Source organism: Siphateles boraxobius, unplaced genomic scaffold (genome assembly GCF_051911475.1).
Source record: "Siphateles boraxobius isolate OS27281-9 unplaced genomic scaffold, OSU_SipBor_1 35, whole genome shotgun sequence".
Classification (NCBI taxonomy): domain Eukaryota; kingdom Metazoa; phylum Chordata; class Actinopteri; order Cypriniformes; family Leuciscidae; genus Siphateles; species Siphateles boraxobius.
In genome coordinates this window covers 7,461,100-7,486,865 of record NW_027508975.1, presented here as the reverse complement: position 1 = coordinate 7,486,865, position 25,766 = coordinate 7,461,100, and the positions used below count along the sequence as shown (strand labels likewise).

The 25,766-nt window shown below is 39.0% G+C and overlaps 1 protein-coding gene across 19 annotated transcripts in view; it reads right to left on the bottom strand.

The window, feature by feature from the left end:
- macf1a (microtubule actin crosslinking factor 1a) overlaps positions 1 to 25,766 on the bottom strand; it is a 180,707-nt gene that overhangs the window by 49,419 nt on the left and 105,522 nt on the right. For 18 of the 19 annotated variants that reach the window (XM_077196137.1, XM_077196151.1, XM_077196152.1 and 15 more), the window contains 27 exons: positions 25,278 to 25,471; positions 25,024 to 25,183; positions 24,856 to 24,939; positions 24,303 to 24,410; positions 24,109 to 24,207; positions 23,843 to 23,962; positions 23,644 to 23,735; positions 22,567 to 22,702; positions 13,549 to 20,850; positions 13,299 to 13,454; positions 12,586 to 12,801; positions 12,346 to 12,495; positions 11,937 to 12,272; positions 10,501 to 10,650; positions 10,118 to 10,351; positions 9,861 to 10,031; positions 8,445 to 8,786; positions 8,159 to 8,350; positions 7,905 to 8,081; positions 7,611 to 7,734; positions 6,427 to 6,626; positions 6,005 to 6,322; positions 5,748 to 5,914; positions 4,377 to 4,533; positions 4,167 to 4,278; positions 3,253 to 3,315; positions 131 to 369 (listed from right to left, as the gene is read on the bottom strand). In XM_077196137.1, the coding sequence (XP_077052252.1) occupies positions 131 to 369; positions 3,253 to 3,315; positions 4,167 to 4,278; positions 4,377 to 4,533; positions 5,748 to 5,914; positions 6,005 to 6,322; positions 6,427 to 6,626; positions 7,611 to 7,734; positions 7,905 to 8,081; positions 8,159 to 8,350; positions 8,445 to 8,786; positions 9,861 to 10,031; positions 10,118 to 10,351; positions 10,501 to 10,650; positions 11,937 to 12,272; positions 12,346 to 12,495; positions 12,586 to 12,801; positions 13,299 to 13,454; positions 13,549 to 20,850; positions 22,567 to 22,702; positions 23,644 to 23,735; positions 23,843 to 23,962; positions 24,109 to 24,207; positions 24,303 to 24,410; positions 24,856 to 24,939; positions 25,024 to 25,183; positions 25,278 to 25,471 (11,799 nt within the window). The remainder of the gene's footprint in view (positions 1 to 130; positions 370 to 3,252; positions 3,316 to 4,166; positions 4,279 to 4,376; positions 4,534 to 5,747; positions 5,915 to 6,004; positions 6,323 to 6,426; positions 6,627 to 7,610; positions 7,735 to 7,904; positions 8,082 to 8,158; positions 8,351 to 8,444; positions 8,787 to 9,860; positions 10,032 to 10,117; positions 10,352 to 10,500; positions 10,651 to 11,936; positions 12,273 to 12,345; positions 12,496 to 12,585; positions 12,802 to 13,298; positions 13,455 to 13,548; positions 20,851 to 22,566; positions 22,703 to 23,643; positions 23,736 to 23,842; positions 23,963 to 24,108; positions 24,208 to 24,302; positions 24,411 to 24,855; positions 24,940 to 25,023; positions 25,184 to 25,277; positions 25,472 to 25,766) is intronic. The other variant, XM_077196135.1, reaches the window with a different exon arrangement.

The window sequence follows — 25,766 nt, the reverse complement described above, 5'->3', positions numbered from 1 at the left end:
TAAACTTTGGGATAACAAAAGGAAAAAATAAAATGAAAATATATTTGCTGGCTGGATTCAAGGATAAATAATTTGTGGTGGCCTGCAGTTTGATACCCCTGTCAAGTACTCAATTCTCTTAAGATGTTACCTTGGTCTCTTGGGCTTGAGCACGCACCACCTCTGGCCGTGAGGGAGAGGCGGTCTGCCCTTGTGCCAGGCTCTGTTCACGGGGGCCTAGCCACTGGACGAGAGCCTCAGTGCTCTGCCTGGCCTTCTGCCGCAGGTCAAGAGAGGCGTCTTGCCTACCCTTCCTCTCCCTCAGGTCACTGCCCAGCTGCTCATACTTGCAGTTCACATCTGCCACTGCCACCTGGATCTCAGTCAAGTCTGAGGGAAAGAGCGAAAAAATGTTGATGCAAGTACACTACAGTCAGAGCAGGCCAAGGACAAGACCAAATAATTATAAAACTGCATCATGTTTGTGGTATTTTTTCCAAGCAATGATACACAAGCTGAGGGATAAGCATTTCAATGTATTTTTTATTCACTGAGCCAAACACGACATGCAGAAAAAAAGAAAGAAAAAAAATATATATATATACACAGGTCCTTCTAAAAAAATTAGCATATTGTGATAGTTAATTATTTTCCATAATGTAATGATAAAAATTAAACTTTCATATATTTTAGATTCATTGCACACCAACTTAAATATTTCAGGTCTTTTATTGTTTTAATACTGATGATTTTGGCATACAGCTCATGAAAACCAAAAATTCTCAAAAAATGTGCATATCATGAAAAGGGTCTCTAAACGAGCTATTAACCTAATCATCTGAATCAACTAATTAACTCTAAACACCTGCAAAAGATTCCTGAGGCATTTAAAAACTCCCAGCCTGTTTCATTACTCAAAACCGCAATCATGGGTAAGACTGCCGATCTGACTGCTGTCCAGAAGGCCATCATTGACACCCTCAAGCAAGAGGGTAAGACACAGAAAGAAATTTCTGAACAAATAGGCTGTTCCCAGAGTGCTGTATCAAGGCACCTCAGTGGGAAGTTTGTGGGAAGGAAAAAGTGTGGCAAAAAACGCTGCACAACGAGAAGAGGTGACCGGACCCTGAGGAAGATTGTGGAGAAGGACCGATTCCAGACCTTGGGGGACCTGCGGAAGCAGTGGACTGAGTCTGGAGTAGAAACATCCAGAGCCACCGTGCACAGGCATGTGCAGGAAATGGGCTACAGGTGCCGCATTCCCCAGGTCAAGACACTTTTGAACCAGAAACAGCGGCAGAAGCGCCTGACCTGGGCAACAGAGAAGCAGCACTGGACTGTTGCTCAGTGGTCCAAAGTACTTTTTTCGGATGAAAGCAAATTTTGCATGTCATTCGGAAATCAAGGTGCCAGAGTCTGGAGGAAGACTGGGGAGAAGGAAATGCCAAAATGCCTGAAGTCCAGTGTCAAGTACCCACAGTCAGTGATGGTCTGGTGTGCCATGTCAGCTGCTGGTGTTGGTCCACTGTGTTTTATCAAGGGCAGGGTCAATGCAGCTAGCTATCAGGAGATTTTGGAGCACTTCATGCTTCCATCTGCTGAAAAGCTTTATGGAGATGAAGATTTCATTTTTCAGCACGACCTGGCACCTGCTCACAGTGCCAAAACCACTGGTAAATGGTTTACTGACCATGGTATTACTGTGCTCAATTGGCCTGCCAACTCTCCTGACCTGAACCCCATAGAGAATCTGTGGGATATTGTGAAGAGAAAGTTGAGAGACGCAAGACCCAACACTCTGGATGAGCTTAAGGTTGCTATCAAAGCATCCTGGGCCTCCATAACACCTCAGCAGTGCCACAGGCTGATTGCCTCCATGCCACGCCGCATTGAAGCAGTCATTTCTGCAAAAGGATTCCCGACCAAGTATTGAGTGGATAACTTAACATAATTATTTGAAGGTTGACTTTTTTTGTATGAAAAACACTTCTTTTATTGGTCGGATGAAATATGCAAATTTTTTGAGAGAGGAATTTTGGGTTTTCATGAGCTGTATGCCAAAATCATCAGTATTAAAACAATAAAAGACCTGAAATATTTCAGTTGGTGTGCAATGAATCTAAAATATATGAAAGTTTAATTTTTATCATTACATTATGGAAAATAATGAACTTTATCACAATATGCTAATTTTTTGAGAAGGACCTGTATATATATATATATATATATATATATATATAAAATGTATTACCTTGTTTAAGTTAAATCAAAGTTGCAAATTTAACGTATACGCAAAATTAGAATATTGCATAAAATATTTGCGAATAAAGAGACATTTGTGAATAAATGTGTTCAAGAGAACAACATCGTCACTTCCTGGGGAAGTTGGCGCAAAATATCTGTAATAAAAATGGAAGTTGCAATTGGGAAAGCCACTGTGGCTTTTTCTTTTGCGTTTGGATGCCTGGTGTTTGGGAACGCAACGCAATCATGTGAGAATTCTGGGAGGGAATTAAACAAATTCATTTTGATGACAGACTTTGGCTCGTGCATTTCAGAATGATCAAACTAACATTTGAATTGCTGTGCAATGAAACTGGTCTGCTGGTTAGTCCAGTTACCCAATCAATCACATCCACTGTTGAGATAAAGTAACATGAGTTTTTTGTTGCGCATCGAGTGATTTATTCGGTAAATGCGTTTCCATCATAGTTTATGTGCATGTCTCTTTATCGGACAAAAATGTATCCGCCTCAACTGAGCGCATACATTATTTTTTGTGAATTTTAAGAATTTATGTGCATCTTGGTGCTTCCACCTAGCGTTATTTATGCGATATCCCAAAATTCACATAAAAGTAGGTGGCTGGAAACATAGCTAGTGACAGCTGCACTCTCTTCCAGTTTTGTCAAAGCGTTACAATGGGAATCAATACACTAGATAATGACTACACTGTCTGAACAAACAGATTACTTGCAAAAAGATTTGAACAGTCCTTTGTATCAGATTTATGTGCACTGCCAGTGTCAAAGAAAGCTTAAATGATTGGACAAATTGCACAAAGACAGATGACACCAATCTGCGCATACTTGGAAAGCAAACTAACAGAATAGGACAAGAAGAAATGCAAAGAAAAATAGGGATAGTGAGTGAAAGGGTGAGGAAGAGAGATCGCGCCTGGGGGTGAAACGGAAAATGCAAATGACTAATAGAGATAAGACTCCAGAGATAAGGATGCTCGGCTCACTGGCTAAAGGTGTGGAGGAAGCTCACCTTTACAGGTGTGAATGCCATTAACACTGTTGGGGCTGGAAGCACCATTGAGCTGGGAAACACCTGGGAGAAAGACACACAGACACACGCTCAGACAATGCCACAATAATTCACAGGCATGCTGGAGCAGCACACGCATACACAAGCAGCTAGACAAACTCAACACAGAGGATTTAAACACAGAGCCACATATACAAACATATGCTCAAAATCAGTAGTCTGGAAGGTGGTAGATGTGATAGTTCAGCCAAAAAGTCACCCTCATGTCATTCCAAACCTGTATGACTTTCTGTATTCCATTGATCACATTTGAATAATGTACTGGTCACTCTTTTCCATGCAACAACAAATGAACAGGGAAAAGAGCTATTATGCATAAAAAAGAATCCTAAAAAACACAAAGGTTGCATTTATTTGATCGAAAATACAGTAAAAAAGTTATATTGTGAAATTTTACAATTATTACAATTGTTATTTCAATATATTTTAAAATGTAATTGAATTTTCAGCACCCATTACTCTAGTCTTCAGCGTCGCATGCTCCTTCAGAAATCATTCTTATATACTGATTTGCAGCTCAAGAAACATTATTTATTTATTATTATCAATGTTCAAAACAGTTGTGCTGCTTAATACTTAACATTTGTGGAAACCATGATACACTGGCTTTCAAATGTTTGGGATAATTAAGAAAAAAAGAAAGAAAAGAAATTAATACTATTATTCTTGTGGCCAGTATCTATAAATTGGCATTTTCTGATTCCTGGAAGAAAGAAAGTCATACTGGTTTTGAATGACATGAAGGTGAGTAAATGATGACAGAGTTTTCAGTTTTAGGTGTAATAGCTACACACTAGCTACAGACAAAGAAAAGGAACATTAGCCCTGAAACTCCACAACGGTGTTTTTCTTACCAGCCTTGTTTTTGGGGGCTGTGATTTTAATAATCAAGTTCTCAAGTTGTGAACTGGTCTTGTTTAACTCCTGAACTTGGCTTCCTTGGGTCTCCCATTCTGAGAGCAAATCCTACAAGCAAATTTATAAGACATGTTAATTAAAGCTCACCTCACTAAAAAAAGAAACTGATGTCAGAACACTGTAAATAGAGAGAATTACAGCCCTACTTTAAGCTGCTGTGCTCTTCTCTGCAGGCCTTCTGTGCTTAGGTTGGGCTCTTTGACAGGAAGTTGCTCTTGTACCGACTGCAGCCACCTGAGGAGGGAGCCAGAGCGCGAGCGAAACTCCGCCAGTTGCTGAACACAGCTCTGGATGGAATCAAATCTGTGAAGGACACAGAGCAAGTTAGTTGAATATGCTTTGATTAGATTTTGTTAATGGTGAGTATTCACAATGCTGGTTCCAATGAGGCGACTTGTTGCACGTAAAATAAAACAGCTTTTGTGAGCCCACTTGATCTTATTTTTCAAATGTCTCATTCCTTTCTTAGTGTAAAATGTTTTTAAATAAAAAAAATAAAAAAAATCCAGAGTACACCTTTAACAGAAGAAATTGGTCTTTTAAACCACCATAACAGAACAATCTCTTTTAAGCAGAGAGTACCAGACATCTTTGGCTAACTATGCGTCCTATTAATATGGCAACACTAGATGCCTCTATTTTAGGTCATGGTGATAGATCAGGACATTGTGTGGGATATAACCCAGAGCCAGACTCCACTCCAGGCCAGCATGCCTTCTACCAATGTTAGCAGCAGCGAGTCGAAGGTCATGTCCTAACATGCTACCATTTACATACAGTTTATATTATAATAATCCCACTTCCCACTCACAAGTATTCCTAGAGATATGTGGAGTGGATTTAGACTCAAACACATGGCTAACTCTTTTATGAGTCCATTGGAAGTACATTTTAAATGCCTAGAGCCCCAGTATGGCATCTTAAGGAGGGATGTGGCCAAATGGTTTCAATAACGGCGGTTACAGTGTTGTCAGATTGGGTTAGCATGATTCTATTTTTTTTTATGGCAGAAAGCATTCAGCCTCTTATTTTTTGTCACATGTCAAATGTCAAAGCAATTAGAGTTGGCAATATTAGGATATCCTGAATTTGATAACAGCATTAATTCTATATCCATTCTGAACAAAGAAGTTATATATGGAAAACAGTGATATTATTATTAATTAAAACTAAAACTATTAAAACATTTCTGTTAATTGAAATAAAGCTGGAATGAAATAAAATATAAGTATTAGAAGAAAAACTTAAACTAAACGAAAACTAGAAATGTTCAAACTAACTAAATAAGATTAAGCACTAAAATAAAAACTAAACCGAAAACTGAAATAAAAATAAAGTAAACCTAAATAGAAATATTACAAAAAAACCTTTTAAATTAAAATGACTAAAAATTAAACTAATGAAAGATGAAAATATGAGAATAAAAGCTAATTTAAAATATTAATAAAAACGGATTTAAAAAAAAGACTAAAATAAAACTGGCACAAGATAATGTTTTTACAGCTCTTTGCAATCACCTCTCATTGACATTAGATTCCAAGTGCACAAAGTCCTCAGAAACCTCTTTGGTTGTGTCCAGAAGGCTTTGTACATTGGCAAGGATCCCAGATTGGCTTAGGTTTGAACCAAGCTCAACAAATGCTTTTAATTGACTCGACTCTTGGGTAACTTCTGATCTCACCTCCTTTAATGAAAAAGAGACAAATGATGACACATTCAGACATAGGCCAATAACATGTAATCTTTCAGAAATTATGTAAATCTGTTCTATAACCTCTATGGTCTGTCTGTAGTCATCCACACTGCAGTCTGGTTGGCCTACTGGGCTGAGAGCCCTTTCTCGACTCTGTGTGAAGCTGCGGAGGTCTGCGCTCTGGCGCTCAAAACTCTCCAACTTGGGTAAAAGTCCCCGCAACTCAGTCTCTCTATCTGCTTGCTTGGCTTGGGCTGCGATGTAGCGCTGACTCAAGTCCTGCAGTGCCCCCTGCAGGCCAGATGCTGTTGATGCATCTGCAGACTTCAGGAGCTTGGACACTGAGTCCGAGGTGGCATCCACGCTTCCCTGCCTCGAAAGAAGCTCCTGACGTATTTTCTGTGTGTGTGTGTGGGGGGGGGGGGGGGGGCATGTTTATATAATAGATTTTCTGGTTAAAGATCTCTGATATTGATGATTATGATGGTATATTTAACAAATACCTGATTTTGTGTCAGGGCATCATGAACTGCTTGAGCAGTGGGCTGGACTGATCCAGGTGATAACGGTAGGCCATCTAACCACGCCAGCAGTGCTTTAAGACCCTCCTGAACGCTGACTGATTGGGCAACAGCTGTTTGAAGCTGTTTGGCTCTCACTGATACTGAATCAGACAGGATTTCAAAGCGCTTTTCCAAAGCATCTGAAATAACCAAGAGGAAGATTAAATTATATGCAAGAAATAATGTAAAGTGTACCGGTCATTAGCACAAAATTAAAAAGAGATCAAGTGTTGTATTACTTCTAAGCGTTTATTTTGGAATGATACCTGAAAATTATACTTTCAATCATAAAATACTTGACATCAGAGTGCATTGATTGACCAATCGAAAATGAATATTCCAGAGAGTTATGAAACACGCTCAAAAAGACAGACTGGTGCAAGACATTAACTGTCTTAATCAGTTCCCTAGTTCAGTAGTCAGGGCACTGATCAGGGAGTCTGCCATTTTAAGGGCTGTCTCAATCTCAAAACATTTAATGGAAGTTCTGAAGTGTGAAACATAAATCATACAAGCCAATTCACCACACATATTGACACACGATAGATGTTTTGAAAAAAAAAAAACCCATTATTTAATTATATTTCAACATAATCATACATTGCTTGACAGGTACTAATACATTTACAACTGAAATTTTGCAGGACACATGTGTCTGTGACAAATGGTTCAAAAGTTATGGCCATTTTATTTTTTTGTTCACAGTAGCGCCACCGTCTGGCTGATCGGAGCAAGGCCCAGAGTAGACTGAGGGAGTACTTACCAACCCTCCAAGTTTCAGGTCTCTAGGCCTTATGGTTCGACCTATTATCTATTATACATTAATAATAATAATACAAATCTTACAATTACAATAGGGTTTCAGTGCTACGCACTGGATTACATATAACCCCTAATTACTTATTACAATATATTTAAATAGACAGCAGTCATTTGGTATTGTAATATTCCACATTATTACTGTTTTACTTTATTTTTGATTAAATAAATGCAGCCTTGGTAACCATAAGGAACTTTTAAAAAAAACATTAAAGAAAAAAACCTTTCAGTTGTAGTGTATGTTCTGTTTTTTTGAATGAACCTCCTTTTTGCAAGTTATTCCCTGGTAGTGAGAATAAAATTACCTATAATATTGTTAATATCTGCATTTTTGAAAGTTGGGGATTCCTGAGTGCTGACCAGATCTTTTCCTGCTCTCTTGACCTTCTCAAGCTGTACCGAACGCTCCGCCAACTCATCCTGCAACAGCTAAGAGAAGACAGCAAAAGAGAGAAAAAAGTTGATTAATCAGGAGGATTCCTAAGGGTTGTGAAACAAAATATTGCTTAGGAGATCATTTCCATTAGTTTATCCATCTGGGAAAATTGTTTGTGAGCTTTTCTTAAATATTTTAACCAGAAAAGAATAAATAATCCAACCTGTACAGTACTGAGTGTGCGCTGCAATGTCTGGGTGTCTGTTTGCTCTCCGCTGGGTTTAAATACACTCTGATTTTGCTCCCGAGTGCTCAGCCAGGAGTCTAAAGAACTAGCCTCATCTTGGTAGTGCTGGTATCGCTCCTGGAGACCTGAGAGACGGGTGCCAAGTTCTGAGGACTGAAAAAAAGGAACACAAAACATTCAGTACATGTCATTGCAGACTGAGATGATATGAGGATCTGTTTTGTACCCACCTTGCTGTGTAAGGAATTGTAGCGCTGTGTGGCATCTTGGAGCTTGTCACTCACTAGCTGTCTGGTTTCCTCCAGAGTTGGATCAGTACTGCCCACCCTCTCCAGGGCCCCCTGGACAGAATCCAGAACCTTCTGACCAGAGATAGTCACAAAACGCAGGTCTGCTTTGTGACAGATGACATCTTCTGCAAGCTGAAAATACAGAGAAACACATTGTTAAAGTATTGTATTTTCTGCCTGAAGTACATTTATACTGTTAGACATCACCATCAGTATAGTTTGATACCTTTTTGTGCTCCTCTATCCTGTCTTTTAGGTCTTTTCCATCTGTTTCCCTATCCCCAAGTGAATGTAGCTCTTGCTCACTCTGATCAAGCCATGTTCCCAGGTTTCCATGCTCCTGCACAAACTTAGCAAACTCGTCTCTGAGGGCATCTACCTGCCTCAGTCTGTCCTGACAGTTCTGGAGACGCTCCTGATGCTGACTCTGTAGTCGGTCCAGCTTTGCTCGCAAGCGTTGTTTCTCCTCTGGTGGCACACTGGAGTCGGGTTGCTCCAGGAGGGAGCGGACAGATTGGGCCACCTGCTGAAGGTGAGCCTGTTGAGCTTGTAACTGCTGCAGCTCAGTCTAGTGCAATAAAGAAAAGCCAAAATGTCAAAGGGAAGACACAGCACTGCAAACTTTACGACTAAACCTGAAATGTTTAGAATTGACTGAATATTCTTGAAAATTTACTTTAATATTAACATTAAAACAGACCAAAATGTACAACTGAATGAACTTGCTTTGAAACTGACTTTAGAATTAACTAAGCTCAAGGGATAGTTCACCCAAAAATTTAAATTCTGTCAGTAATTACTCACCCTCATGTTGTTCCAACCCCATAAGACCTTCGTTCATCTTTGGAACACAAATTAAGATATTTTTGATTAAATCTGAGAGCTGGATCACTCCTCAATGAGCTTCTAAGGGATTGGAACTTGCCAGCCCCGAAAAGTTATTAAAGACATCATTAAAATAGTCCAAGTGACTACAGTGGCTCAATCTTAAGTTTATCAAGCGACAAGAATAATTTTTGTGTGAAAAAACAAACAAAAATAACGACTATTTCAACTTTTCATTTCCTTCTCTGTGGGCCTTGAGTCCGTTCACATATGGGGATAGCGTAGAGCCATGTCACACGTAGGCTCAATATTGGCCGACGCTGGTCATGTGTGTGATGCTTGTGACGTACAACACAGAAGCACTACGCTATTACACTAGTTTTTTTTGCGCATAAAAAGTATTCTCGTCGTTTGATAAACTTAAGATTGAGCCACTGTAGTCACTTGGACTATTTTAACAATGTCTTTAATAACTTTTCGGAGAACAAGTTTCAATCCCTTAGAAGCCTATGGAGGAGTGATCCAGCTCTCAGATTTAATCAAAAATATCTTAATTCGTGTTACAAAGATGACAGAAAGGTCTTACGGGGTTGGAACAACATGAGGGTGAGTAAATACTGACAGAATTTTCATTTTTGGGTGAACTATCCCTTTAATTTACAACATTAAAACTGAACTATAGTCCTGAGTACACTTACTTTACAACACTAAAACTGAATCAACTTACTTTAGAACTGAGAACATTAATGCACTTTAGAATGGAGTTTCCATATTGGTAAAACATTGTGAATTATTAACATTGATTTAAGAATCTGACCTGAAGCACGTCTCTGTGAGAATTCAGAGCATTCTCTTGTGTTACAGATGACGGGGTGTCAGTGACGGTGTCACCAAGTGACCTCCTCTTTGAGTCGTCCAATGATGACAATTCTCTGAGCAGTGTATCTATACTTTCCTGTGTCTCCTGCATCTGCTCCTCTGCTTTAGCCTTGGGCAGAAGCAAAACATGACAACGAGTAAAAAAAATGAATACATGCTGACAAATTGAAAAGAAATGATATGCGAACAGCCTACTCTTTGTGTGTTCTGCTGCAGTGTTGTGACAATGGCAGTGTCTACTTGAGCTAGTGAGGAGTGGATTGATTTTGTAAGTGAGCTGTGCTGCTCCTTCATTTGTGAAAGAGCCCCTTGTAGTTTAGCCCTCTCTTCTGGACTCAGACTGTCACCCCGGTCAGACAGGAACTCTTCCACTGAGCGGATAGTATCAGTCAACAAGTCACTTTTGATCTGAAGGTCCTTCTCCGCCTCCTATAGTTAAAGGGTACAAACAGTAACAATGTTTTCTGTAAAATACTGTGTAATAAAGATGCATTCCCCACCCCCTTTTGCCAGTAATCATACATTAATACTTCTCAGACAATAGATAAGTAGATGTCAGTTGTGTCTCTTTTTCTCACCTTTAGCTCTCTTTGCTTCTGCTGTAACGCGTTCACGTCATCTGACTCAACCCCAACTTTCTGATTGGCCAGGAGGCTGGCAGCCCCCGCCAACCACATTGTGAGATTCTCCAGTTTTTGAGAGCATTCTGCCTTCTGCTGCTGCACAACCTATATCCCACCATAAGAAAGGGGTTAAGAAAAGTGAGGGAAAAAAAGTTTATATCTATTATATCTAATCATAATTAAGTGCTCATCATATATTTCTTTTAACCCCACCAAACTCTCACATTTATAAATATGCCAGGTTTCACACAAAGTAAACAATGTACAGTCTTTGAGCATGATGTGTCCAAAGTCATCACAAAGCACCCAAAAACACACAACAGGCCAGTGAAGCAGAACAATAATAAAGACCTTAGGACAAAAAACGAAAAGCTGGATATTTTCGTCTCTAAAAAAAACAAGCAAGCTATACAGAGAGGCTACATTTAAATATTTAGCCTTTTCCAAATGTGTCTTCTGAGGCAATCTGTAAGAGCAAGGCAGACAGGTTAATACACACATGTTATGTTCATACACACACAGCTAGCAAACTCAAGTTTGAAATGCAGGTGGCTATAGAACAGGGCTCAACAATAAAGAATTATGTTTATTTAAATAAGGTATAGTTATCTAGCTGGATAACATGCATAAGGTTTTGTCAAAACTGTGACTTGTGATAGTATTGAAACCATCAGTTAGAATGGGTTGAGAATTATATAAATGTTCAAAAGCATTAAGATTTTGCACCACATGGCATAATTTACAAAAAAAGTGTAAAGGTGAAGTATGCATATTGTGACAGAATACTGAGCATATGCACAGTATGTACTGTATGGCTACACATTTCCAATATATTTTAGCTGTACATTTTTCAGGTATTATTACAAATTTAATAATTACAACAATTTTTTGTTGTAATTTCTGAATAAATATATATTATTTAATACATAAATAAACATTATATAAAGATTTATTATTATGTTAAATAATTTTTTTTGACACATAAAATTATGTTGCTAACAAAAAATGCTAGTAAGGCAACTAGAAACCTAAACTACTGTCTTGACTGGGCCAGCAAACACAAGTCATTATTGTGGAGTCCCGCAGAAGCATTATTAAAACAAAAGATCAGCATTATCAGCAATACTGGCTCTATAAAATTAACCAAACAAGTAGAACATACTAAAATTTACATGCACAATATATATATATATATTTTTTTTTTAAAGGCAGCATTCATTCTAACAAGTATTCATGCATGCATCAGTAGTGTGGTCATTATTAATCTTATCATTATTAATAATTTTCCTTTGTCACATCCGAATGATTGTGAATCAGTTAAGTTAAAAGTAAAATGGAATATTCTTGTTCTTAAAATAGTAGCACAAGCAGTTATTCGTCTGTTTGCAAACCTCTCTATCCCTTGTTTGTCTCTCTTTTTCCATTTTCTCTTCTTTTTCTTTTTCCATTTTCTCTTCTTTTTCTTTCTCCATTTTCTCTTCTTTATCTTTCAGTTCTTTCTTCATTCGTTCATTCTCTATCGCCTGCTGAGCCGATAGTGCCTCTGCCCTGGCATGACTGAGACCAACAGCCTGATGAAAGATCCTCTGTAGCTTCTCCAGCTGTCCAAGGAGATATCTGCTTTGATCAGGCAGCAAGTCCTGTGCATGCTCAGAGATAAACACCTGAATATTGAAAGCCACATTGCTGACTTCATTGGATCGGGCAGCGAGAGAATCCTGTATATGCTGTAGGAGGAAAAATGAAAGACTGAAAAAGATGCCATCACTATAACTACAATTATCACTGTCGATGTTTTACCTTGCACAACTGTTGTTTACGAGTGATCTCTGCCAATGTCAGTCCATCTACCCCTGTTTCTTCCTGCATTTGTGTCTCAGTCTCCTTAAGCCACTTGAGAAGTTTGTCAATTTGCTCTTCCAAAGATTTCAGCTGACTGCTTACAGCTTCCTGCAAAAATATAAAAACCATGCAAAGAGATTTGAAAGAAACTGCTCTGGCATGGACCTCTAAACTAAAATTTGTATGAATTTTTCTTACGTTTTGTGCATCACGTTGTGCTTGTAACCCCTGCAAAGTATTCTTGGCAAGGTCCCTGGATGCACTGTAAGCCCGGGCTAAGTTTCGCCCATCTTTGTTCAGGGCCATAAGCAGCTGAGGAGGAACATCCTGAGGGTGAGACTCCAGTAACTGTGTGGCAGCTTTAGTCTTCTTGTGCACTTCTGGTTCCAAGTCAGTAATTTCCAGGAAAAGAACCTGAAAAGAGAATTATATGAAAATACAGCTCTTTTTAGTTTAAACTTTAAAGTGATAGTTCACCAAAAAGTTTTAATTCTGTCATTAATTACTCCCCCTCATGTTGTTCCAAACCTGTAAGACTTTCATTCATCTTCAGAAAACAAATGAAGATTTTTTTTAACGAAATATGAATGATTTCTGTCCCTCCATTGACAGCTACCCAACTACCACTCTGATGATTCAAAAAGAGATTATAAAACTAATCCATATTAATTGAGTGGTTTAGTCCAAGTAATTTTCTTCAGAAAATTTGGACTAAACCGCGCAATTCATGTGGATTAGTTTTACGATCTCTTTTTCAAAGTTTCATTAAAAATATCTTCATTTGTGTTTCGAAGATCTCTGTCGAAGTCTTATGAGTTTGGAACAACAGAGAATGAGTAAATAATGACAGAATTTTCAATTGTGGGTGAACCTGTTAAATCAAACATTTTGCTGTAACATAAAGCTTGTACCTCCGTCTGTCTGATTATGTCATCCAGTGTGGAGAGACTTCGACCAACAGACTGTTGTTGCTGCTGCTTAAGGCGGATTTCGATGTGTCTTACCATGGAGAGCAAGGCCACAATCTGTTGGTCATGCTCTAAGCAGTCTTGGCGGGCAAGTGGGGACTGAAAATAGAGGGAAAATCATTAAAAACAATCAAGTAAACAGTATTTGCAATAAACTACATAAAAATTGTCAAGAACAATCTTTATTCTTTACCTTGCTAGCTTTTGTAGTATCCCTGCTTATTTGTTCAATATTTATTTGAATTTCTTTAGGCCGCCTCGCCACTAAACCCTCTGGATATTCCTCCACATCTTCTTTCTGTGTGGTATCAGACTCTGGGATCACCTCCATAAGGGGTAGTCCAGAAATTGTACATTCTAGAATAGAAGGTTTATCTGTGGTTTCATAATCACTGAAAGGGGGCTCCTTGTCTCTTTCTTGGTGAACTTCATTGCCTACCTTCTTCATTGCTGTTTTGGCAATTTGTAATGGAGTACACACCTCATTTGACAAAAGCTCTTTGGAGACCTTCATTACTGGGACACATTTGAGGGGTGCTGATTTAGCAACTTTACTGTCAGTCACTGCAGTGCTTGATGGCAAGGTCAGTTTAATCTTAGGGTCTATCAACATTTCATCTTCTGTATATAATGGCTCAATGCTTTGTTCTTCTGCTGTTCTTTCTTTGTTTTCACCTTCTAAATTCTGGATTGGAACCAGCTCTTTCTGGTTTATATCTACAACGTCATAAGAGGTCATCTTAGATGAAATATTCCGATTCATATCATCTGCACTTAATCCGGTGTTTGCACATTTCTCGTGTTGATCTTCTTCCTGTTTTTTAGCTGAGGAGAATGCATCAGTATCAGACCCAGGGAGAACATCCTCTGCAATGTTTGGCACTGACCTTTCAACCCTTTCTTTAATTTCTTGTTCCGCTTCCTGTAGTTTATTGCCTCCCTCTTTACTTTGAGGAGGCTTGATGCTTGTCTTTTCTACCAAAGTCTCCTCTTGGGTGGTTGTGCGGCGTTCTCCATTATTGGCTATTTGACGCATTGCTTCTAATTCTTCAGCAGCTTGTTTTTCACTCACTCCTCGCTCAATGTTTGGCACTGACCTTTCAACCCTTTCTTTAATTTCTTGTCCCGCTTCCTGTAGTTTATTGCCTCCCTCTTTACTTTGAGGAGGCTTGATGCTTGTCTTTTCTACCAAAGTCTCCTCTTGGGTGGTCGTGCGGCGTTCTCCATTATTGGCTATTTGACGCATTGCTTCTAATTCTTCAGCAGCTTGTTTTTCACTCACTCCTCGCTCAAACACCTTCCTAAGAATACTTTCCTTAGCTTTCATCAAAAGTATTTCCTTCTGTGCTATTGCCTGGTTGGCTTTCTCAAGTTCACACTTCACACTTTCTTTCTCATCTGACTGATTGCTTTGAGGTTGGGCCTCAGGGATCACAGTCTTCTGCTCTTTATGAGTCTCATCATCTCCTTTCTCTTCTCTTTCAATAAACACTTGCTTAGCTTTTTTACTTTTGCTTTTCTTCTTCCTCTTCTTTTCTGATATCTCAGGGCCAAGGTCCTTAAATACCTCAATAGCTTCCTGACCTGGGTCTGTTTTTTTTCTAGTTGTGACACTACGCTGTGTTAGAGTTTTCCCTTTCTGATTTGCAATGTTTTCATGATCAGACTCATGTTTGGGTGTCTTAGTTTCATTAGAAGTTCTATCCAACCCCATTTCCAAATCTTTGCCTTGCACATTCTCATCGCTCTCTGGCACATGTGCAATACCACCACTTGAATGGGTTGTCTCTGATAGCTGTACTTCAATCACCTTCTCTTTGTTATCTTTCATAATAGGCTTTTGACTAGTGGTAAAGCTGTCTTGTCCATCAACCTCTCCTTTTTCTATAGGCAAAATTCTGGCTGAGGTTTCTGAAACTTGTGGCTTTTCAGCATTTTCTATTTTAGCTTGCTTACCATTTTTCCCTCTGCCTTTCTTCTTTCCTGGTACCTTAACTGTCCTTGTGGATGTAGAAGCACAAGGATCCAAACCAATCTTCTGCCTGTCCTTGATTTCCTCTGCTTTGGACAACAACTGATCTGCTACTAGTTTAAAACTATGCCCTTCAATTCGCTCTATAGGTGGGTTTTGTTCCTTGTTTTGCAAGCCATCATCACTGTCTGAGAAAATGACTTTAGAGGTTGCAGGCTCACTTTCTGTCTGCCTTTGGATCGCTGTCTCTCCTTTTGTTTGCTCTGTAGATGGGACTTGTTCCTTGCTGTTATCAGTACTTTCTGAGAAAATAGCCATAGAAATTGCAGATTCATTGACTGTCTGCCTCTGGATTTCCATCTCTATTGTGTGGTCATGTGAAGCTGTTGAGTTCTTAACTTCCACCTTTTGCCATTTTATCTCAGAAATCTCTTGGGGTTGCTCAGGGCTTTGGATTGGCTGTGACTTGATATCTTTACTTTTTGTGGGCTTTATCTCTTTAATGGCCTGCTGAAGTCTTTTCTCTGCTTTCAAGGTAAATTCAGTCAGGAACTCCAAAGATGTATCATTTCTGTCCTCCATCACTGCATCAACCAATTGTTCCTTGCTTTCTGAATCAAGACCGACGTCAAGTTCAAGCTCCTCTTTTTTTAGAAGATCTGCATCTTTTATCTCAGCCTCTCTAAGATATGGTGATGGTATACTCAATAGATTTTTCTCAGGTAACATTTTATTAGGGCTGACCTGATCTGATACCATCTCAGGAAGAAGAGTACAAGTGGTTCCATTTGTTGAGGAGGCTGATATTTTGGAACTTTTCTTCTCATTTTCATCTAAATGGCACATGTCATATTGAAGTTTAGCAGCCATTTCTGTGGATATAAGCCCATATCCAATTGCCTCAGTGATGCTGGGGACCTTCTGTCCACTGGCTGGATTGAGCAGTCCCCCTTTTAAGACTTGATTTGTTGCAATACATTTAGCCATGTCTTTATCAACCAAGCCTTTATTTATAGCCTCTAAAAGAGGCAAACGCTCTCCACTGTAAATGTTAATGATACCCCCCGTATCTGCTTGACTCTGCAATACTCTTGCTGCAGGTATGGGATCCACTTGGCCTGCTTTAATTGCCTGTGGTAAGGTCATCATTTCATTAGTTTGTTTATGTGGAACACCCCTGAAAGGTCTCACTTCAAGGAATCTCTGTCCTGTCTTTATGTCAATTTTACCCTGGTTTATCAGCTCAGAGTAGGGCACAATGCGAGCGTTATGAGGGTCCAACAATCCACTTTTCACATTGGGTAAGTCCATAGCTTTATTTGCCGTTTCATCATCTAGAAGGCCTTTAGAAACAGCTTCACTCAGAGTAAGCCTGCTTTTTGATGCTTCATCATAAATGGAACCTGTAGTTGCTTGAAGAAGTGAAGTGTCTGGATCTATATTAGTTGGTGCCTGGCCCTTGAATGCCTTTTCTAGTGCTTTTAACTTTGGAGCAATTGTGTGTTCCATGAGACCCAGGTCAAGTGCATCCACAACAGCGAGGCGAACACCAGAGCCATGATGCACAATGCCACCTTCTGCAATCTGCTGACTTAAAATCGTCTGAGCCACATCTTGACCAATTATGCCACTCTGAAGAGCTTGTTCCAGTGGGACTGTCTTTTTGGTTTTTGGGTCCACCACCCCTTTCATTTGTAACTGTAGCGCAAACTTGGTTTGCATTGCATTTGGATCTGAACATTTTCCCCGACATGACTTTTCCAAAGTAAGAAGCTTCTCCTCCTTTCCCTCTTCAATTAACCCAAGGTTGGCTGCAAGGGTAACTGATACCTTCTTGTCTCTTTGCAGGTCAACAATTCCCCCTGACACGATCTGGGCTTCAAGGAGACGAGCAGCTGTATCGGAGTCCAACAGGCCAGCTTCAGCAGCATCCTTAATTGAGCAGAGGCGACCACGCTCCACATCAATGACACCGGCTAAAATCTTTTCTGAATGAAATACACAGGTCATCGCGTCCTCATCCAACAGGCCTCCTTGCATCACATCCTCAACACTAAGGGACTTACAGGCATTACTATCCAGAAAACCATTAAAGAGACCAGCTTTTTTCATAAGCTTAATAGCAATGTGCCCTGGAAGCAAACCCTGTGCCAGAGCTTCATCCAAGAGAACTTTTTGGCCATCTACACTTACAAGACCACCTTGTTGCAGTTCCATAGCCATACTCTCAAGCTTCACATCATCATCACTTAGTTCCATAGACAAAGTCTTAATTTCTGAAGGGTCTAATTTCTCATCTTTATCAGGTTTATCAAAGATGTCTTTATTTACCTCTTGTTCAACCATTTTCTTTAGTTCCTCTGACTGTTTTGCAGTCTTGACTTCATCTGACTTGACATTTAGCGTATCATAAGCGTGTCCTAATTTTACATTATCTTGGATTGAAGAGTGTGCACTGCTTTCACCTATGTCAAATGATTTTCGTTCAGTCATCTCTAGAAATATCCCACTACTCTCTGCTTGTTCCAGCTCAATTGTTTCCTTATTTTTAGATTCATTTAGTGGTGAATCTATAATTTGATTTTGAGAAAACGTCCCTTTATCTGAAATATTCTTTGGTAGGGTTGAGCTTTTATGCAAAGGCACTATTAAGGGTTGGGCTGTCCCTGTCAAGGGTGCAAGATGCTCCTCTGTCCTTTTTATAGCCTTGCCCATTTCTGTCTTCTTGCTGGCATTTTTTTTTGTTTTAATCTTGGCTTCTTCATATTGATCAGATGATAGAACTTTCTTTTGCCAGTACTCTTCTTGTGAAGGCTCTATAAAGGCTCTTTCTGTGCCTGTCAAGGTGGGAATTTCTTCCTTTGATACTTTTATAGTCTCACCCATTTCAGACTTCTTCCTGTAAATTTCATCTTTTTTAACCTTAGGTTTATCACATTTTCCGGATGACAGAACTTTCTCTTGCCAGACCTCCATTAAATTTCCCTCTGTGCCGGTCAATGGTGCAAGATCTTCCTCTGTTCTTTCTATTCTCTCACCAATATCAGTGTTCTTCCAGGCAATTTTACCTTTTATAATCATTGGTTCTTCATATTGTCCTGATGATAAAACTTTCTCTTGGCAAACAACTTCATGCATAGGCTCTATAAATGCTTTTTCTGAGCATGTCAAAGATGCAACATCTTCCTCTTGTCTTTCTTTTGTCTCACCCAAGTTAGACTTGCTGGCAGTTTCATCTTTTTTAATCTTGGGCTCTATATATCCTGATGACAGAACTTTCTCTTTATGTAAAGGCCCTATAAAAACTCTGGCTGCTCCTGTCAAGAGTGCAAGATCTTCCTTTGCTCCTTCTAATGTCTCACTCTGTATTGCAGTGTCCATCCAAGCTATTTTACCTTTTAACAACTTAGGGTTTTCATTTCCTCCTGGTGACAGAAATTTCTCTTGCCAGTCATCTTTATGTGAAGGCTCTACTCTTTTGATAGTCTCCACCACATCAGTCTTGCTCTCAAATTCATCTTTTTTAATTTTGGGTTCTTTACATTCTCTTGATGACAAAACTTTCTCTTGCAAAACCTCCGCATGTGAAGGCTCAATAAAAATTCTGTCTGTGTCTGTCAGGCATGCAAGATCTTCCCCTGCTCCTTCTATAGTCTTACTCGTGTCAGTGTTCTTACTGTCAATGTCATCTTTTACATCTACATAGTCTCTCGAGGACAAAACTTTTTCTTGCCGAATCACTTCATTTGAAGACACTATAAAGGCTTTGTTTGTTTCTGTCACCGGTGGAGGATCTTCTTCTGTTCTTTCTATCGTCTCTCCTATATTAGTGATCTTGGGTTGTCCAAACTCTTCTGAAGACAGAAATTTATTTTGCAAAACCAAAGGCTCTATAGAGTTTCTTTCACTGACCACCAAGGATGCATTATCTTCCCCAACCAATTCTATAGTCTCTTCCATATTAGAGCCCTTGCAGGGAATTTTATATTGTATAGTTTTTGGTTCTTCAATTTCTTCCAAATCCTTTTCAATCCCACTCATAGCTATGCTGTCCACTGTAACTCTAACATTGTCAGAGATTTTGTGTTGGACTGGTCTGGCAAGGCTTGTGGTTTTAACTTTTTCACATAGTAGTTCTACCAATTCTGGTTCTAGTAGTACTAGACGTTCTCCAGAGTGAGCATCAATGTAGCTGTGTGTCATAACTTGAGTGAGAAGTTGGTTTTGAACCTGCTCTTCCGACCTGCCTTCCTCTGTGATGGAAAAATCATAATTGAAACCTGCACATGGTGATGGTGATGAAAAATAGGCAGATCCAGAACTCAATTGCTTCATATATGAGGAACTTGACTGAGTCACGTGGGAAAGGACATCTGGAACCTGGGTCTGTTTTAGGATCTCCACTGCCTGAGGATGAAGTATCTTCTCAGCTTGATGCAGAGGGACCACTTGTCCACTCTCAGGCAGATATACTGCACCAACAGAACTACGTTTTCTCAGGGCTTTTGCAACAAGCTCTCTACTGACAACACCCTGCTGAAGTGCCTCACTTACAGGAAGCAGCTCTCCTGATTCTGGCCACAATATTAGTGCAAAAGACTGTAGAGATTCCAGTACATGTAAGGCTATGCGAGGAGAGAGGAGGTCTCTTTGAATGGCCTCATCCAGCTCTAGACGGTCTCCACTGACTGGATCTATTATTCCCCCGGCTTGAAGCTGTCGTGTCATGAGGGTGCAGGCCAAGTCTTGATCCATCAAGCCATGTCGGACAGCCTCATTAACAGTCAATCTGTGTCCTGACCGGGGATCTGTGATACCTCCAGCAAACAACTGAGCCTCCAGAAGTCGAACTGTGACATGGCGGTCGATGAGGCCCTCTTGAAGAGCATGGAATATTCCCACATTTCTGCCAGACCTTAAGCAGACAGTTCCTCCTGGCTTCTGTTTAATTGGAAAAAAACGCAGACCCGTCTCCTGATTGAAAACACTACGCTGTTGAAAGTCAACCAGACTTAGTTTTTCTGCTGTATTTGGATCAATAAGTTCTCGTCGGTAAAGACAGGACTGCAGCTTTTGACAAAGATCGGTGGATAGCAATCCCTTCTGCCTTGCATTATCCAGGCTGATCCATTCTCCATTGGAACCAACCTTCAGGCCGCCAGTGCTTATCTGCAGCTCAAGTATACGGAGCCCCACCAGCTCCTTTATGACACCTTCTCTCACAGCAGTGGCTACTGGTAATTCCTGACACTCAGCTAATTTTGCTGTGTTGACAAGACAAAGGGCAGTCTCTAAATCTTTCAGTGATTGGTAGGCATTATTATCTATTAAACCACTGGAAAGACCTTTATCTAATGACAGGTAATCAGGGGAGTCAGGCTGAAGTAGACCTCCCATGACAACCTGTGCCTCTAACAGTACATGACAAGTGTCTTGATCTATGAGGCCACGCTGTGCTGCCTGAAAAACTGGAATGGTTTCCATGGTGCCAAGTTCAATTACTCCAGCGATGACTTTCTGATCCTATGGAAAGATAAAAATCATAATTTTAAGAATGGTTCTTATTTTGTTAATTTTATTAACAATTTAACTAGGAGGTAGAAAAGAAAAATGCCCGCCACCATAGTTGGAGTAAGTTAAGTCAACATAAGAAGCAATCATCATCTTAATACTAACATTCATGCATTATTCATGAGTATAAAGAAAATTTTACAAAAATTGCAAAGTATAATTTTTTTTTTTATTATACACCAAAAACACGACAGCTCAGCATTGCAGTGTGCAAAACAAATATGCAAAAATGCAAACTAAACACTAAAAATACAAGAGGACAAAAAAAACAGAGAGAAATCTTGAGAACATATTGCTAAGTCAGAAAGAAAGCAAAAGTAAGAGAGGAAGCAAGCACTACTTACCGTGTGGGGTGGTATGCACAAACACACTGATAGACCGAGGGTTTGGCGGTTTGAGACGCAATAGGGTGAGAAGCCGGATGTTAGCGATCTGCATGCCACAACTCCAGCTGCCTTATATGCTGCCCGGGACTGACTAACAGACTTCTTTTATACCTCTATTACCTATTTTCATATGCATTGTTTTTTAAAATATGCTTTGAGACTTACCCATGAATTTGATCTTGGTTGGTAAATACACATTTTTAATTACTTATCAACTAAGGATAGTCCTGTATTCCGACTAACAGTTTTTTCTTACTCCCAATTCTGAGATGTCTTACATTTTCTCCCGGCAGCTGTTAGTGATTTTGAAGCAAAATGCTGATTAAATTTCACATAGAATTATAGTATTAAACACATGGACTGAAAACAAACAATATCACACATAAAGACACACAAACAAGCAAATAACCAAACAAACAAACATATAGCTGTGATCTGGACACATCATGCTCAAACAGTGAGGTGGAGGTTTAGCTGGCTTTTTGTGCTCAGTCTATACCAATCCCTAGGAAAATCTTTTGACCACTGCTTTATGATGAATCTATCTTGTTTATATCTTTAACTTTGGGCCATTCAAACACAAACACACCATTGTACAGACAGTAATCACTATTTAATGACTGATGTATGAGTGCACAGTTCCACAAAATGTTTGTGACTGCAAATGGTGACAAAACAATATGAATGTAATGACATTTATGCCTTTACATTTACCTGTGCCTTATACAAATGAAATGTAAAAAAAAGGGAAGAAAAAAGCAAAACTACAATTTGAACGCGCCTTTAATGGACACTGAAGTGGCTATGGAAGCTGTTTCGGATGCCAAAAAGCTTTTATCACACTATTCTACTCTAATGAGCCGATGAGTTGCGTTTAAGCAGATGTGCTTGATTAATATGAAAAATAAGGATGGTGTGGGTGAGATGTTATTAGGCATGTTGTATAAAATGATTAAGATTTCACACCATGCTATTAATTTTTTTATAACTGTTAAATAAGACAATGTCTGTGAGATGCATGAACGTGATGATGAAGGTTAAACCACACGTGACGGGCAACATAAAAAACACAAAAATGATTCACTCGCTCAAGCTCACACATACACACTGCTATAGCACGTCACTAGCACACTGACAATACTTGACCATAACAAAGACCAATATTTAAAGCAATATATTTCAGAAGCATTGTTTCAAAACACGCTTTTTGCTGTTGAAGCTCGCTTAGGCAAAGTTGAACACTGCTGTCACTGGCGACTTCACCTTGGCCATCTAACTTTACCTTGTGCTTCTCCTCTTTGGCCAGCTGCTCCTCCAGTTTTTGCAACTGTGTGGCAGAACTGTCACACAGTTGAGTGTAGTTGGCAGTCAGCTCATCCAGCTGCGAGACCACCTGGGAACGCTCTTCAGACGATAGCCTAAAGATATATGCGCTTCATTAATAAAAATGTGTGTTTGTGTTTAAGTGCATGATTATTTAACATTAACCTTAGAGATGGATGTGAACATCACCCCCAAGTGGTCAGTGTTGTTATTGTTAACTAAAACTATTAAAAATCCTATTTGTTAATTGAAATAAAATAAAAGATAAATATATAAGATGAAAAACAAACATAAAAACTTAAACATAAAAAACTTTTAAAAAGGAATATTAGAAATGTTTTGGCAACTAACTGAAAAGATGTTTAAGTACAAGAAATAAAATTACTAAAAAATTCAACTTAAAATTAAAATAGGCACATAACAAAATTACAAAAAGACACTAACATTTAAACACTTAAAATAAAAATAAATTAAATTAAAAATGTTAATAAATACTACTATACTATATAAATATGAACAGAATCTAATCGAATCTAATATAATATAACCAAAAGCAAAATAACATTGCAAGGGACAAGGCACAAAACTGAAATTTTAAAATATTAAAAATATTTTTCAGTATACTTTTAAAGTCAAATAAACATGTCTTTACTTGCAAAAAAAATACATTTATTACATTTTATCAAAATGTATTTACCATGTATAACTTATATCTAATTTCTTAATTAACCATTTACAGTTTTTTTTTTTTTTGTCAATGCAAAGCCCAGTCTTGTGTTAACAGGGCCCGAGTAGGCTACTTCTCATTCTTTATTCCACTGCATCTTCTGACAGGCTATTTCTTCTTGTATACATTTTTTATAAGAAAAAAATATATAAGACAACAACTTTAATAAGACTAAAAAAAGTTTTAATCTTCAGATTTTTTTTTTTTTTTAAATATGACCTGAAATAACTTGTATGCTCTGACATCGACTGGACTGACTTGGTAGGACTTGGTATGAAATGTGCTGAAGGTCGTATAGGGCGGACTCACTTGCTGGCCTGCTTTGACATCAGGAAGACTTGTGTGCTCCTGATAGCTTCAGCAACTTCATCTTTTTTAGCTGCTAACTGCTCACTAATAGCCTAGAAGTGAGACAGAAACAGTATTTTCATAGTGTTGATTGATTCACTACTGTCTGTAGAGTACCTAAAAATATATAATATTCTAATAGTTAACACTCTAACCGTACCTGCTGCGCAGCAAGTGATGGCTCGGCAGATCTGCCAGCGCGCTCCTGTAGGCCCTTGACCCAGTCAAGCATTTCTGAGACTTGCCCCACTCGTGCCTGCCTCTCCTCTTCCACCTCTTTCTGTACCACAAAGGGGAAACATTTTCATTTGCCATACATCAGATGTTGTCTTCATTATGACCATACTTATAGGTATTTATATGTACAAATATACAGTAGGTAAAAATCAAAGCTAAAAGTAGGAGGCTTAGAAAAGCATAACACACCTCTTCTTCCTCCAGTCGTCGTAGTGCATCACTAATATACTTGACATGTTGCGTTGTCAGGGTAACCAGAGCTGTGTAGCGTGTGCGTAAATCCATAAACTAAGACGGAGTGGAACAATGTCATTAAAGCATTTAAGATCTACACAAAAACCAACATAACCATCAAATTAATGTCCTGGTTTCCCTGCACTTACCTCCTGTGTGATGACATCTGATGAAGAGTGCATCCTCCTCCTTTTCACAGGGGACTTCTGGGTTGATTCAACAAAAGCTCTGAATGTCATAAGTTGGAGTTCATAGTCCTAATGCATACACGGAAATGTGGTTATTATCATTAAGTAAAACTATTAAAAACATTTCTGCTGAAATAAAATATGATATAAATATTGGTTGCTTAAAACTGAAAATAAACGAAATTTGCAATGTTGCTTTGGTCGAAAAACCAAAACTAGCATTATTTTAAGCACTAAATTTATTAACTGGAAATAAAAAAAATAAAACTAAAATAAAAATAAATTAAACCTAAATAAAAAAAAGATGCAATAAATAAAATGACAAAAACCAATAAAATAAGAATAAAAAATAAAAATAAAAGCTCATTGAAAACAGTAATAAAATTAAATAATACTGCACAGAAAGACATGGTATAGTATAGATAAATTTATTTTGTGAACCAAGTGTTTATGTTCCCATCTCTCCATGATGACTGCCATTAAGCAGTAGCCGACACTGGTCACTGGTGCTTACCTTAACAGCAGCGCAGTACTGTTTAGAGTACGTCTGGCACTCATCCAGTTTGACCTGGTTCTGTTCGATCTCCGCCACCAAGGCCTGCAAAAGAACAGATACTGAATCAAACACTGATTTGTTTTGCAACACTGGGAAGTATTCATCAATATTAGTGTCCTCTCTCACCGTTTGCTGTGCGAGCTGTTCTGACAAAGCTCTGCTGTCGGTCTGCTCGGGTTGTGTGTTCTCCTGTTTTTCTGTGGTCTCCTCTATCCACCAGATGAGAGAGTTATGGCCTTCTCTGTACTGCTGCAACACTGAACCCAACACCTCAAGATCCGCTTGCCTGTGTGACATGGGTTTTACAATCTGGCATATTACTGAATATACTGGTAGACATCCTCTCTCTGTCTCCCTGTTTTCACTTCTAAACAACTCACCGCATCTCCATTTGCCTGCGCACTCCACTCCACCTCTCAGTGAGCTGGTGTGCTTTCTCCTGGTAGCGGTCCAGTTCAGGGCTGCGGTCAGAGTGTAACTGGCTGAGCTGGCTTCCGACCTCTCTAGCCTGCTGGACCTCTAAACTCAAACTCTGGAATATGTGATCCTGTTCCTCCAGCTCTGAATGCCATTTCTGCAAGTGTGAAATACAGAGTAAGAATGCAATCAAAACGGTAAAGTCGCCAATCAACTATTTTTGACAAACAACAGACTGCAAGTCCTTAGAATATCCAATACAGAGTAGTACATGACCAGCGCGTAGTTACGATTTGAGCTTCAGATTTGTTAAAATATTTGAACTTTTGCAGCTAGACCGTATGTGGCCACATGACCGGATGTACTACTAAATCAAAACTGTGGAGCATGAGGTGAGAAATATTTTTGCACTATTCTTCAAACACAATTTCAGAAAAATTGGCAGTTATGAA